The 15,549-nt window shown below is 45.7% G+C and overlaps 1 protein-coding gene across 4 annotated transcripts in view; it reads right to left on the bottom strand.

Moving 5' to 3' along the window:
* The window catches only part of cfap54 (cilia and flagella associated 54), an 859,633-nt gene that overhangs the window by 828,902 nt on the left and 15,182 nt on the right, over positions 1-15,549 (bottom strand). For 3 of the 4 annotated variants that reach the window (XM_086009903.1, XM_086009902.1, XM_086009901.1), the window contains exons 2-3: positions 14,626-14,731; positions 7,626-7,766 (exon numbers count right to left, since the gene is read on the bottom strand). In XM_086009903.1, the coding sequence (XP_085866029.1) occupies positions 7,626-7,766; positions 14,626-14,731 (247 nt within the window). Of the gene's footprint in view, positions 1-7,625; positions 7,767-8,859; positions 8,894-14,625; positions 14,732-15,549 lie in introns of those variants that run through there. The other variant, XM_086009904.1, reaches the window with a different exon arrangement.

Raw genomic sequence — 15,549 nt, 5'->3', positions numbered from 1 at the left:
AAAGATTTTAAGAGAAGGGAGCACCATCCGTGGATAACTAAGGAAGTAAAGGATGGTATCAAATTGAAAACGAAGGCATACAATGTTGCCAAGATTGGTGGGAGACCAGAGGATTGGGAAATTTTTAAAAACCAGCAAAGGAGGACTAAAAAAATAATAAAGAGAGAGAAGATGAATTATGAGAGTAAACTGGCAAAAACATTAAAACAGATAGTAAGAGCTTCTACAGGTATATAAAAAGAAAGAGGGTAGCTAAAGTAAATGTTGGTCCCTTAGAGGATGAGACTGGGGAATTAATAATGGGGAACTGGGAAATGGCAGAGACTCTGAACAAATATTTTGCATCTGTCTTCACTGTAGAAGACACTAACAACATCCCAATAATGGATAATCAAGGGGCCACAGGGAGGGAGGAACTAAAGACAATCACTGTCACTAAGGAAATAGTACTCGGTAAATTAATGGGACTAAAAGACGACAAGTCCCCTGGACCAGATGGCCTGCATCCCAGGGTCTTAAAAGAAGTGGCTGCAGAGATAGTGGATGCATTTGTTGCAATATACCAAAATTCCCTGGACTCTGGAGAGGCCTCAGCGGATTGGAAAACCGCTAATGTAACACCCCTATTTAACAAGGGAGGGAGACAGAAAGCAGGAAACTATAGACCAGTTAGCCTAATATCTGTCGTTGGGAAAATGCTGGAGTCCTTCATTAAGGAAGCAGTAGCAGGGCATTTAGAAAAACATACTGCAGTCAAGCAGAGTCAGCATGGTTTTATGAAAGGGAAATCATGTTTAACAAATTTGCTGGCGTTCTTTGAGGATGTAACAAGCAGGGTGGGCAAGGGTGAGCCAGTAGATGTGGTGTATTTGGATTTCCAGAAGGCATTCGATAAGGTGCCACATAAAAGGTTACTGCATAAGATAAGAGCTCACGGTGTTGGGGGTAATATATTAGCATGGATAGAGAATTGGCTAACTAACAGAAAGCAGAGAGTCGGGATAAATGGGTCATTTTCTGGTTGGCAAACGGTAACTAGTGGGGTGCCACAAGGATCGGTGCTGGGGCCCCAACTATTTACAATCTACATTAATGACTTGGATGAAGGGATCGAGTGTAATGTAGCCAAGTTTGCAGATGATACAGAGATGGGTGGAAGAGCAAGTTGTGCAGAGGACTCATAGGGCTAGATTTTCATTGAGGAGGCGGGACTACAACTTTTGGGGTTGTAGTCCCGCCTCCATCGAGTTCTAGCCAACCCACGCGATTTTGACTTGATTAACCTTGTTCAGCCCGCCCAGCGGGCTCAGCAGGCCAATTAAGAGCCACTCGGCAACAGGTGATGTCACAGATTGATATTTCATCTGTCAAGACCTTTTGACAGATGAAATATCAGCGTTTGACAGCGGTTTGAAGCCGTCAAACACTGACAATCTGTACTCCAGGTTAATTCCTTCCTCTCAGGATGATTTAGAGATCTCCCCGGAACAGAAAGCTGAATGCTGGAACTTGTGACAGCTCGCGGCCATTCTGCTTTCTGCGCCGGGGAGATGAGAGACTCCCAAGACCTGAAGGAAGGAAGGCTGTAAAGGTAAGTACATGTAAGTAAAACTTCTTTACACACTTTACACACACCAAACACACTTACCTCTGCACTCATGCACACCTGCCATCTCGACCCCTCCAAGCCCTTCATCCCAATGGTCCGCCTCGCTAACTTGGCGTTGTTTGGAGCCGTCAGGTATCCCACATTTCACCAATGAAAATAGGGATTAGGCTAAAAACTGCCTGTTAACTACCTGTTAACAGGCAGTTAATTGGAACTAATTCCCTTCCCGCCTCGGGGAGGTGGGTCCCAGTGCGGGTCAGGTAAACGCCTCCTTTGAAACTGGCATGGAGGCGGGTTGAGCGCGGGATGGGTTCGTGCCCCCGATTTCGGGATTTTAACCCCTCACAAGCCTCCAATCCCACCTCCACGGCCCAATGAAAATCCTGCCCAAAGAATCTGCAAAGGGATATAGACAGGCTAGGTGAGTGGGCAAACATTTGGCAGATGAAGTATAATGTGGGAAAGTGCGAGGTTATCCACTTTGGCAGGAAAAATAAGAAAGCAAACTATTATTTAAATGGAGAGAGATTACAAAATGCTACAGTTCAGAGGGACCTGGGGGTCCTTGTGCATGAAACACAAAAGGTTAGAATGCAGGTACAGCAAGTAATAAAAAAGGCAAACGGAATGTTGGACTTTATTTCAAAGGGGTTGGAGTATAAAAGCAGGGAAGTCCTGCTACAACTGTACAAAGTATTGGTAAGACCACACCTTGAGTACTGCGTACAGTTTTGGTCTCCTTATTTAAGGAAGGATATACTTGCATTGGAGGCAGTTCATAGACGATTCACTCGGTTAATTCCAGAGATGAGGGGTTTGACTTATGAGGAAAGGTTGAGCAGGCTGGGCCTATACTCATTGGAATTTAGAAGAATGAAAGGTGATCTTATCGAAACATATAAGATACTGAGGGGGCTCGAAAGGGTAGATGCAGAGAGGATGTTTCCCCTCATGGGAAAATCTAGAACTCGGGGGCACAGTCTCAGAATAAAGGGTCACCCTTTTAGAGCGGAGATGAGGAGGAACTTCTTCTCTCAGAGGGTCGTAAACGTGTGGCATTCTCTGTCTCAGAGAGCTGTGGAGGCTGGGTCATTAAATACATTTAAAGTGGAGATAGACAAATTTTTGCAAGATAAGGGAGTGAAGGATTATGGGGAGCAGGCTGGGAAGTGGCTTTGAGCCCGAGATCAGCCATGATCTTATTGAATGGCGTAGCAGGCTCGAGGGACCAAGTGGCCTATTTCTGCTCCTATTTCTTATGTTCTTATGTTCTCACCAACATCTGAGAACATTAATGATTTAGGCTTGGGAACCAAAAACACAATTTCTAAATTTGCAGATGACACCAAAAAGCTATCCCACAGACTAGTCAAGCAACAACCTGACATAGTCATACTCACAGAATCATATCTTTCATATCCTGTCCCACCAGCAGGACAGATCCACCAGGGGTGGTGGTACAGTGGTATACAGTCGGGAAGGAGTGGCCATGGGAGTCTGCAACATTGACTCCGGACCCCATGGGGTCTCATGGCTTCAGGTCAAGCATGGGCAAGGAAACCTCCTGCTGATTGCCACCTACCGCCCTCCCTCAGCTGATGAATCAGCACTCCTTCATGTTGAACACCACTTGGAAGAAGCACAGAGAGCAGCAAGGGCACAAAATGTACCCTGGGTGGGGTACTTCAATGTCCATCACTAAGAGTGACTCAGTAGCACCACTACTGACCGAGCTGGCTCAGTCCTGAAGGACATAACTGCCAGTCTGGGCCTGCGAAAAGGTGGTTAGAGAACCAACATGAGGGAAAAACCTACTTGACCTCGCCCTCACCATCTACCTGTCGCAGATGCATCTGTCCATGACAGTATTGGTAGCAGTGCCCACCGCACAGTCATTGTGGAGACGAAGTTCCATCTTCACACTGAGGACTCCATCGTGTTTGTGTGGCACTACCACTGTGCTAAATGGGATAGATTCAGAACAAAACTGGACATCCATGAGGCGCTGTGGGGCAGCAGCAGAATTGTATTCCACCACAATCTGTAACCTCATGGCCCAGCATATCCCTCACTCTACCATTACCATCAAGCCAGGGGACCAACCCTGGTTCAATAAGGAGTGCAGAAGAGCATGCCAGGAGCAGCACCAGGCGTACGTAAAAATGAGGTGCCAACCTGAGGAGGCTGCAACACAGGACTACATGCATGCTAAAAAGCAGAAGCAGCATGCTATAGACAGGGCTAAGCGATCACAATCAATGGATCAGATCAAAGATCTGCAGTTCTGCCACATCCAGTTGTGAATGGTGGTGGACCATTAAACAACTAACGGGAGGAGGAGGCTCCATGAATATCCCCATCCTCAATGATGGTGGAACCCAGCACGTGAGTGCAAAAGACAAGGCTGAAGCATTTGCAACTATCTTCAGCCAGAAGTGCTGAGTGGAGGATCCATATCGGCCTACTCCCGAGGTCCCCACCATCACAGAAGCCAATCTTCAGCCAATTCGATTCACTCCACATGATATCAAGAAACGGCTGAGCGCACTGGATACAGCAAAGGCTATGGGCCCCGACAACATCCCGGCTATCGTGCTGAAGAACTAACCTCTAGCCAAGCTGTTCCAGTACAGCTACAACACTGGCATCTATCCGACAATGCAGAAAACTGCCCAGGTATGCCCTGTCCACAAAAAGCAGGACAAATCCAATCCGACCAATTACCGCCCCATCAGTCTACTCTCAATCATCAGCAAAGTGATGGAAAGTGTCATCGACAGTGCTATCAAGTGGCACTTACCAATACCCTGCTCACTGATGCCCAGTTTGGGTTCCGCCAAGACCACTTGGCTCCCGACCTCATTACAGCCTTGGTCCAAACATGGACAAAGGAGCTGAATTCCAGGTGAGGTGAGAGTGACTGCCCTAGACATCAAGGCAGCATTTAACCGAGTGTGGCATCAAGCAGCCCGAGTAAAATTGAAGTCAATGGGAGTCGGGCGAAAACTCTCCACTGGCTGATGTCATACCTAGCACAAAGGAAGATGGTTGTGGTGGTTGAAGGTCAATCATCACAGCCCCAGGACATCACTGCAGGAGTTCCTCAGGGCAATGTCCTAGGCCCAACCATCTTCAGCTGTTTCATCAATGACCTTCCCTCCAACATAAGGTCAGAAATGGGGATGTTTGCTGATGACTGTGCAGTGTTCAGTGCCATTCACAGCTCCTCAGATAATGAAGCAGTCCATGCCCGCATGCAACAAGACCTGGGCGACGTTCAGGCTTGGGCTGATGAGTGGCAGGTAACATTCGTGCCACAGAAGTGCCAGGCAATGACTATCGCCAACAAGCGAGAGTCTAACCACCGTCCCTTGACATTCAACGGCATTACCATCGCCGTATCCACCACCATCAACATTCTGGGGGTTACCATTGACCAGAAACTTAATTGGACGAGCCACATAAATACTGTGGCAACAAGAGCAGGTCAGAGGCTCGGTATTCTGCGGCAAGTGTCTCACCTCCCGACTCCCCAAAGCCTTTCCATCATCTACAAGGCACAAGTAAGGAGTGTGATGGACTACTCTCCACTTGCCTGGATGAGTGCAGCTCCAACAACACTCAAGAAGCTCGACACCATCCAGGACAAAGCAGCCCGCTTGATGGGCACCCCATCCACCACCTTCAACATTCACTCCCTCCACCACCGGCATACCGTGGCTGCAGTGTGTACCATCTACAAGATGCACTGCAGCAACTCGCCAAGGCTTCTTCGGCAGCACCTCCCAAACTTGCGGCCTCTATCACCAAGCTCCATGCAAAGCCCCATGCAATGTTGAAGCCGGACGCCTCCATGCTCCTCGACACTGACAAGAGGCTCCCTGGCAGGCTTGCCGTTGCACCAAGCATTTCTGTCTGCATGCCCATCACCTTTCTTCCGAAGTCTACCCCATCAAAGTCATCATCTGAGTCCTGTGCAGCAGAACTCGTGCGCAACCTCGCCCTCTGGGGAACTGGCATCCGAGCTACCCTTTCTTCCTGGCCTTGCTACTGTCCACTCATGCCCGGTGGACAGGCTGGGCTGGTGGCCGTTCTTTAATATCTCAAAGGAGAAAGGCACATGGGTCAGGTTGTGGTGAGGGGAGGTGGGGAAAGCAAGATAAAAGCTGCTGATGGTGTAAGCAGGCTTAGGTGAGACGACATTGTGCCATGAGGGGGAAGTGGGATGCGAGACGAAGGACTCAGTGACTGCCCCTCCAATTATCTCCAGCACTGTCTCCTCCAGCTCAGTGAGGTTTGGAAGACGGGCTTCCAATCTGCCTGTCTACTGCTGCTCACGTCTGTTGTGTGCCACCTTTGCCTGCAAGAGAAAGGGAAGTGTGTCAGTGAGTTTGGTGCAATGTGTTTGGGTGATGTGCCTGTCATGCTTCAATAGCTGGCAATGTGTGCAAGGAGTGAGGTGTGGGTGTGAGGCTTACAGCAGTGTAAGTGTGTGAGGGTGAAGTGAAGCTATGATTGTGAGGTATGAGTCGTGATTGCTAGAGATTGTTGGTAGGTGAGTGATGGGGGTGTGGTGCATTGAGCAGTGTGTGAGGCTAGTGGTGCAGTTGGTGGGATATGACATTTGAAGATGCATTCACTGACCTTGACCACTCATATGAGGTCATTAAACGTTGCGGCACTGGATCCAGGTCCTGGGGCAACACATGTGGCACTGACGGCTTCTGCTATCTCCTCCCACTGCCTTCTGGCGTGCTGCGTGGAAGGCCTCCTGCCCCGCAGTGAGCAGAGAAGGTGTTGTCTTCTGTGCACCCACAAGAGCAAGGCCTCCAGTGCTGCCTCCGAGAATCTCCTTGCCCTCTCTCTTCCCTGTTGAGCCATGGCTTCAGAGTGACAATGAGGTGCTTCTGCAACAAAGCACCTCTCCTTTAAGTGGCGCAGAGAGCCTAGGCAAAGTTTTATTGGTCAGTTGCTGAGCGCTAAGCTAACAAGCAGTGCGTTTAGGGCTGAGCTCAGCTCTCCAATCAGATAAATGAGAAGGAACCAGGAATTTGCGTGCTGCCTGCACCACTTTGCTTAATCGAGTTTCACCCCCAAAATGTACTGCAATGTGTTCAGACTGTACACTAATGAAAGAATCCTGACGGGAAATTTGGCTGAGAGAGGTACCATAAGGGAAGGAACAGGGTACATTAGAAGGCCTTCAGCAAACAGGGCAGACCAGTGTGTTCCACCCTCATTCCTCCATTGGCAACGTTTGTTTTCTGGAAGGAGTTTTATTTTTGTTCTCAAGCATCTCAGCTTCAAGCTGGTGTCATCTCTCTCTAGAGCAGTATGAATAGCAGATAAAACAAACAGCCCATCACATCTTGGGCAACCTGAGCACATTGATGTTGTGCTGTTATTTTGAGTAATAAAGAATAAATATTGCCGGTTAACCATGTTATAACCCAACAGAATTGGCTGGAAGCTATTCACATTTTTGGTTTGTTAAAGATATTAAGCCTTTGTTTTCTGATTGTTGCACTAAGGCAGGCCATTTTAACACTGACTTCATGTTTTCATTTAGGATTTATTATTGTTCATTACATGTGCATAATAAATAACTGCATTTGGAACAATTAATTACTATTCACTTAAGTTTCAAGAAATAGTAACATAATTGCAATGCTTCTATACTTTTTTTGGTTGTATTTTGTTTGTGACGTTACACAGGAAATTTTCAAACTGGTACAGGAACATTTTGGTAAAAAAGCATGGCATCAGTCAAGTGCACTTCACTGTCCCACTCGTCCCAGCTTCAGCTGGAAGAACAATGAAGTGAGTGCTTGAGGATCTAAAAATCACCTCAAATGGATCGAATACTAAAAAGAAAAAACTGCAGGAAAGATAAGGACAATAAAATAAATTATCAAAAGGCAAGTCACAGACAGTTAGTAATTACATAAATATACTGTATAAAGAATACAGTTCTGCTTTTCTCATCATAAAAAGATCAAACAGATTTTGTACATACCGTTAAACTAGATTTCTCCACTTCAAATCCATTTAATAAGATAGTCTTAAACTTATTTACATCTGTGATGTCATCAATCCTGAAAGAACCAAACTGTTGCAGGTATCGTCCATAACACTGCCACGAGGCCAACTTATACAGCTGAGAGTGAAGCCAACATGCATTAGAATACCACACAACAAAAACACATACGTCAAAATTCTTATAAGAAACATTTATTTTACTTGGTGTGGGAAGAACCATGTTGCAGTAAAATTTCTAATTTGATGAGCTATGACTACCATTTCTGACTATTACCATGGGATTTGTGACCAATTGGAAAAATACTGATAATGATCTGCACATTGTATTCATCCTCCAGCACATTGCACCAGCTGGTTTGGGTTGTGCTCCCATTCTTTAATATGCACTGTTTCAGGTTTTGCCTACGCTATGATAGTGAGGTGCAAAGTAGTGCTACGTAAGCCACCAGAGGAAGGAGGAAAATTTAAAAGGTCAGACATGTCAGACTGCTCTTGTGCACCTCCTAACTACAAGAAAATAAGAGACTATTAACAGAACAATCCCATAGGCTTAGAAGCAGATCATGGACCTCACCTTTCTACCCTGAACTGTACATGACTAGGGAAGCAAAAGTAAAAATAAACATTCATAATCTTTGTAAATTTTGTAAATGTCAAGCTGACTTATCTGAGGTAGCAGGAACAGCAAGCATCCCACAGAGATCTTGAAAGCAAGACCGAGGGCAGCTGGCATTCTTTTTGGAAAATACTAACCAAGAACAGGAAAATCTACAGTTCTCCCTGCACTGAGAATAATCATTCAAATACTGCAGAATTTATATGGACAGTAACCATAAGTTTATTCATAGTGGAAATCATTCCAATAAGGCTTCCTATTTCACTGTTTTCTTCATTACAATAGTGACTGCACTTCAAAAGTACTTAACTGGCTGTAAAGCACTTTGGGACATCCTGGGGGTTGTGAATGACACTATATAAATGCAAGTCTTCCTTCTATCTGCCCCAAGGAGCTGTGCACAATAGGAACCTTTTGACTAGTTGCAGCATTTCACAAGCAGCAGGTACATGGTGACTACATAGTTATAAAACAAATTTATGGTCGTCATCAGCTGTCCTTGTGGGTTTTGAAGTGTAAACAAATGCATCAGACATTAACTGTGTGTTATTGCCTTTCTGCCAATGACAACCAGTTTTTCTGAACTTGCACTCACCTCCAAAAGTGGGAACCAGGAGCAAGAAGAAATAAGAAAAATAAAATATTAAATTACACTTCTAAAAGATAAAAAATAATTTGAAAAAATGAGACAGATCAGATTTGGCAGAAAAGAGTAAAATCAAAAGTTAAAAAATGGGAAAATGTGGGACGAGAGGGTAAGTAGAACAGTTAAAATTACTTTTAATTAAAATGGTGTTTTAAGTTTCTAATAGTTAATACGTATGAGGGAGAGAGACAGAGGCATTCTTAATTGATTTTTTTCATGTTGAATTTTGGAAGCAAAGAAAGCCTTGAGGAAATGAGAAAAGTCGGTGATAAAAGGGAAACAGGTTGAGCGTGAAGCTGAGGGCTCCAGCCTCTCAGCACCTGTGCGTGGGAGTGGATAGGGAGTTCAGGGTGAGGTGAGTGACAGCAGAGTGAGGGGGAGGAGAGGGATGTTCAAAGGGAAGAGAAAGAGGGAGCAATGCGAGTGAGTAGGTGTAGTGATGGGAGTAAGATGGTAGCAGGAAGGGGACGTAGTAGAGGAAAAGTGATGGGATGGGAGACAGGAGAGTGAGAGGTGGTACAACTACAGTTGGTAACATATGAAACACAACCTGAAAAATCCATTATGCAGCTTTTTTCAAAGTCATAAAGAACTCAAAGAATCTCTAAAATACTTTAATTCCATTAGAACAGTGTCATCTGATACATTAGCCACTATCCACAGGTGGCTAATTGGGAATCCAGATGTGCTTAATTGCATACTGATTAGTAAATAAAAATGAGTAATAGGCACTGTAATGATCAATAACATGTCATTCTATAGTGGACACTAGGTGGAGCCATAGAGCTGTATATAGCTGTATGTATATAAGACTACACTACCCAGCTGTATGTATATTAAATCTACATTACCCATGAGGCACTAGGCAACCCACAAGGCAGTAGTCAAGATGGATGCCTCTACAGATACTGTACCTAGTCCACATGTGCTCAATAAAAGTGTCTAGCAAAAGCTAGCTGTGTTCATAATAAGAATGTCTATTTATTAATGAACATAAGATGGTACCAGGATGGTGAAGATCTGCTGAAAATTGTGAAAAGCGACATGGAGAATTTGAAGCCACCAGAGCGTTTGAAACTCACAAGAAACATCGACTACAATTGGCAGGCTCTTAAACAACAATTCGAACTCTACATTGCAGCCATCGGATTCAGTACGAAGCCAGATGCAAGGAAGATAGCGTTGCTGCTTACGGTTGCAGGCCCACAGGCGATAGAGGTATTTAATACATTTGTATTTAATCCAGAGGAGAACAGAGAAAAATTAGATGTGCTAAAAAAATTTGATACACATTGCTCTCCCAAAAAGAATGAGACCTATGAAAGATTCATGTTCTGTTCAAGGACACAGCAGCAAAATGAGACTTTTGATAGCTTTACAACTGATCTGAAACTGAAAGCACAGACATGTAATTTCTCTGAGCTCAAAGCATCCATGATTCGTGACCAGATTGTGTTTGGTATTCATGATAAAAAAAAGTCAGGGAACGTCTGTTGAGAGAAACCAAACTAAATTTGGAAAATGCGGTGAAAATATGCCAAGCCAGCGAGCTAGCTCGAAAGCACACGAAGACTTTCAGTGAAATCAATAATGATGCGATTGTAATGAGTGATAATGCCGCTGTCGGTGCTGTGTCCTACAAGGGGAAGAAACGTGGGCAGAACAGAAATGAAAAGCAATCGGAGGATGAAATTTTTAATTGTAAACGCTGTGGTTACAAACACCAGTTAAGACAATGCCCAGCGTTTGGAAAAATGTGCACAAAGTGTAATGGAAAGAATCACTTTGCCAAACAATGCTTTTCAAAAGTAAAAACTAAGAAAGGGCAACGAGTTAATGTAATTGAGGACACTGATTTAAGTGAGAAATTTTTTGTAGAAATGGTGTCATGTGACAATATCAAAAAGGATACAGAAAATGTGCAGCCCTCAGAAATGGACAATGCTGAACATAAAGTTAATGCAGTAAAAGAGGACAAATGGATGATCCCACTGCAGGTAAATGGAGCATTAGTTACCTTGAAACTAGACACTGGGGCAAAAGCAAACTTAATCAGTATGAGTGACATTACCAATATGAAAGAAAAGCCCAAAATACAGAAAAAGTCAGTACTACTGAAGGACTATAATGGACAGAAAATAGATAGCTTAGGTGTATGCAGACTTAAAGTGACAGTCAAAGATAAAGTGCATCATCTCATGTTTTCTGTTGTGGCTGAAAGGCTTGATTCACTACTGGGTGACAAAGCTTGTGAGGACTTAGAACTGGTCAAGAGAGTCTACCGTATAAACTGTGCCATAAGCAGACCAGATGACTCGGTGGATTCTGTAGTGAATAATTTCCAGGATGTGTTCAAAGGATTTGGAGTTCTACCATTCACTTACAAGATCCAGCTAAAGGAGGATGCTCAGCCAGTGGTACATGCTCCACGAAGAGTTCCAGCACCCCTGCATGACCGGCTCAAGAATGAACTGGACAGAATGACCACACTAGGAGTCATCAGGAAAGTCAAAGAGCCAACAGACTGGGTTAACTCCATGGTATGTGTAAAGAAAAAGAACAATCATCTAAGAATATGCATGGATCCAAAGGACTTAAATGCAAACATAAAACGTGAACACTACCAGATTCCCAAGCGAGAAGAAATCACCAGTGAAATGTCAGGTGCCAGATACTTTACAAAGCTCGATGCCTCACAAGGATTCAACGACTCATGATGAAGCTGCAAAGATATGACTTTGAACTGATCTACACACCAGGCAAATACATAGTGTTAGCAGATGCACTATCCCGAGCACCCACAATGAGTCATGTGAGCTCTACTGAAGAAGACGTGGATGTTCATGTGAGTATGGTCACTGCTGCGCTGCCCGTGTCAGACACAAAATCAAAGCAAATAGCAGAAGAAACAGTAAAAGATACAGCATTACAAACAGTAATAGAGAACATTCATCATGGTTGGCCAAAAGGTTCCTGTCCAAAATATTTTCACAAGGTCAGAATTGAGTGTCGCAAGTGGACTATTACTAAAACAGAACAGAATAGTCATTCCACAGGCTCTACGTCAAGACATGCTCAAAAGGATTCATGAGGGACACCTCGGAATTGAAAAATGCTAAAGGAGGGCAAGAGACACTGTTTATTGGCCTGGCATAAATAAGGACATTGAGAACATGATAGGCAAATGTGAGACATGTCAGAAACACCAAAACAAACAAGCAAAGGAACCAATGATAGTAGCTGACATACCAACAGCGGCATGGCAAAAGGTTGGTATGGACCTTTTTCATTTAAATGGTAAAGACTATCTAATAGTGATTGACTACTATTCTAACTATCCTGAGATGGCGCTGCTCTCAAGCACCACAGCAAGCAGTGTCATAATGCATGTGAAATCCATCTTCGCCAGACATGGAATTCCCAGGATTGCCGTTAGCAACAATGGTCCGTGCTTCAACTGTAAGGAGTGGCAACAGTTTGCAGCACACTATGACTTTCAGCACATCACATCCAGTCCTTTGTATGCTCAGTCAAATGGTAAGGCAGAGAAAGGTGTTCAAGTTCTCAAGCAGCTACTGAAGAAAGCAAGTCTGATCCTTATCTCGCCCTGCTGAGCTACCGAGCCTCACCTTTAGACTGTGGTTCTTCACCTGCTGAACTACTAATGGGTCGCAAGTTGCGCACCACGCTACCCTGCTGTGCAAAAGAACAGCAAAGTGAGGAACTGAGACAGAGACTTCAACTGTTAAAGCTGAAACAGAAATCATACTATGACAAGTCATCCAAAACTCTAAAACCATTGACAAGGGATGATGTTGTCAGGATTGAGGATCCAGATGCATGGAACAGGAAAGCTACAGTTCTTGAGGAAGTAGGACCAAGGTCATACACTGTTAGAACTGAGGAAGGACAGATTCTCAGGAGGAACCGCCGTTCCCTCCTAAAAACACAAGAGACTATTCAAGACCAGATTGATGACAATGCCGCAACTGCATCTTGTCATTCACCGCCAGAACAATCTCATGAAGACACATCAGACTTACCCGTGTTGAGAAGATCCACACGTGAAGTAAAAAAGCCTGATAGACTTAATCTTTGAGTACAATGTAAAGCTTTGAAAATGTGTTGACTGTTTTGAAAATGTTTGTTTATAGAGCACTAACAAAAGTGTTACTGATATTATCTTTATTGTTTTCTTGAAAGTTGATTGATATTGATTTTGTTAAACCTCAAAGAAAGGGGGATGTAATGATCAATAACATGTCATTCTATAGTGGACACTAGGTGGAGCCGTAGAGCTGTATGTATATAAGACTACACTACCCAGCTGTATGTATATTAAGACTACATTACCCATGAGGCACTAGGCGACCCACAAGGCAGTAGTCAAGATGGATGCCTCTACAGATACTGTACCTAGTCCACATGTGCTCAATAAAAGTGTCCAGCAAAAGCTAGCTGTGTTCATAATAAGAATGTCTATTTATTAATGAACAGAAGAGGCACTGTCATTGGTCATGTGATCTCAGCATTCATATTCACATGGCGTATGCTCTCTGCTCCTTCTTCGAATAGTGCCTTGGGATCTTTTACATCCCACCTGAACAGGCAGATGAGGCCTCAGTTTAATGTCTCATCTGCAAGACCACACTACTGCACTGAAATAACAAGATTTGTACGCAAAACCTTCTGACACAGTGGTCAGAGTGGAGCCAAGCTGACGCATAGGCCGGAATTTTCCCATAAAAAAAGGGTGCGTTTGGAGCGTGGGGGAAGTTAAATTGTTAAAAATGGAATTCCCAACCTGATCCCACCTCCAAATCACCCACATCCGGTTTTGCCAGAGCCAGAACGGGGTCGGGCGACCAATCCACTGCCAGGGAGCATTACCTCAACTTAAATATTGTAATGATGAGGCTGGAAGCCTCTATTTTCTGCTCCGTTTTGAATTTAACAGCCTGTGGACGGGTTTCACAAAATTCATGAAACCCATCAGTTAAACAGAGGTGGGGACTGCTGCATGCAGGAGGTAAGTGGCTTTATACCTACCTCCTGGATCCAGGGTGCCTACCTAACCCACCCCCCATGATCGGAGACTCCCCCACGAGGCCTCCAGTCACATTTCCCCTACCCCCAGGCCTCCCCCACCAGCCCCAGGCTGCCTCCTCCTCCTCCAACAATGATGATGAGGCCGGCCACGATCCTCTGGTGGCCCGACCTGATCCTTCGGCTCCCCTGCCAATCCGCCACCACACCCACCCCACCTCCCCGCGATCCCCGACCGCGTCACCATCGCCTGCCAATCCCCGACTTCCCCAATCACCTCCCCATCACCTGCCGATCCCCGACTTCCCCAATCACCTCCCCATCGCCTGCCGATCCCCGGCCGATCCTGCAACCCCCCCCTGACCCGCCAATCCTCTCTCCCCTTCCCGATTGCCGAGCCCCTCCCGATTGCAATCCCCCTCCCGATTGCCGATCCCCGACACCCCTCCCGCCGATTGCTGACCCCCGATCCCCGGGTTTCCCGCCCGCCTCAGATCCACCCCCGCACCCCCCCAAGCTTCCCTGAAGAAAATTCCGGCCATATTCATCTGATAGATATTCATTGTACACAGTAGTGTAGATATTTTCAGGAATAACATTTTATTCCAAAGAATAAAAATACTTTTTTAGGTGTTGATTTTATTAATAAGTTAATTCAGACAGACTTACCTTCAGCTCTGTGAGAAAGCCTCCGACCATAATCAGTTTTTCATGGTAATAATGAGATGGTAACAGTATCTCATACTTGTTCCAGATGCGAAATAAGTCATTGGCTCTAATAAATTGAAACAGAACAATGCTCATAAGTAGGCTGTCTTCATGAGCGGGGAAGAGACATCTTAACTTTCAATACTCAATTCAGGGACAAACAAATAGATATGCAGATATTCATGGTACTGCTATTAAAACTGTTCCATGAAAGCACACAATTAAAATACTAGTTGATCTCTTGTGGAGTTGCACACAGGAAGTCAAGACCAAGCATCTTCAGGTGAAGTGGGATTCGAGAGTGGGATTAACCAGGGCATGAAAATGTAATTGTGGAGATCAGCATTTGGGTGCATTGAGGGTGGGAGATCAGTGAGACAGTGTCTTGAATAAAAGAAAAGTTATGAAGATTATTTCGAACATAACAGGATAGAAAAGGCAGACTTGTTTAGCAGCAGCTGGATATCGGGAGGGGTTCGGGGGAGAGGGTGAAAGGGGAGCGGGGCTCGGGGAGAGGGGGGGAGCGGGGAGAGGGGGGGAGCGGAGCGAGGCGGTGCTCGGGGAGAGGGGGGGAGGCGGGGAGAGGGGGGGAGGCGGGGCTCGGGGAGAGGGGGGGGGACCGGGGAGAGGGGGGGAGGCGGGGCTCGGGGAGAGGGGGGGAGGCGGGGAGGGGGGGGGGAGGCGGGGCTCGGGGGGGAGGCGGGGCTCGGGGGGAGGCGGGGCTCGGGGAGGGGGGGGAGGCGGGGCTCGGGGAGAGGGGGGGGACCGGGGCTCGGGGAGAGGGGGGGGACCGGGGGTCGGGGGAGAGGGTGACGGGAGACTGGGGAGAGGGTGAGAGGGGACTGGGGGTCGGGGGAGAGGGTGACGGGGGAAGAGGGTGACGGG

The sequence above is a fragment of the Somniosus microcephalus genome, chromosome 17, assembly GCF_052327205.1.
Source record: "Somniosus microcephalus isolate GS21.2 chromosome 17, FLI_Smic_1.0, whole genome shotgun sequence".
Lineage (NCBI taxonomy): Eukaryota > Metazoa > Chordata > Chondrichthyes > Squaliformes > Somniosidae > Somniosus > Somniosus microcephalus.
The sequence above is the reverse complement of the archived record's forward strand: the minus strand, read 5'-3'. Positions and strand labels throughout refer to the sequence as shown.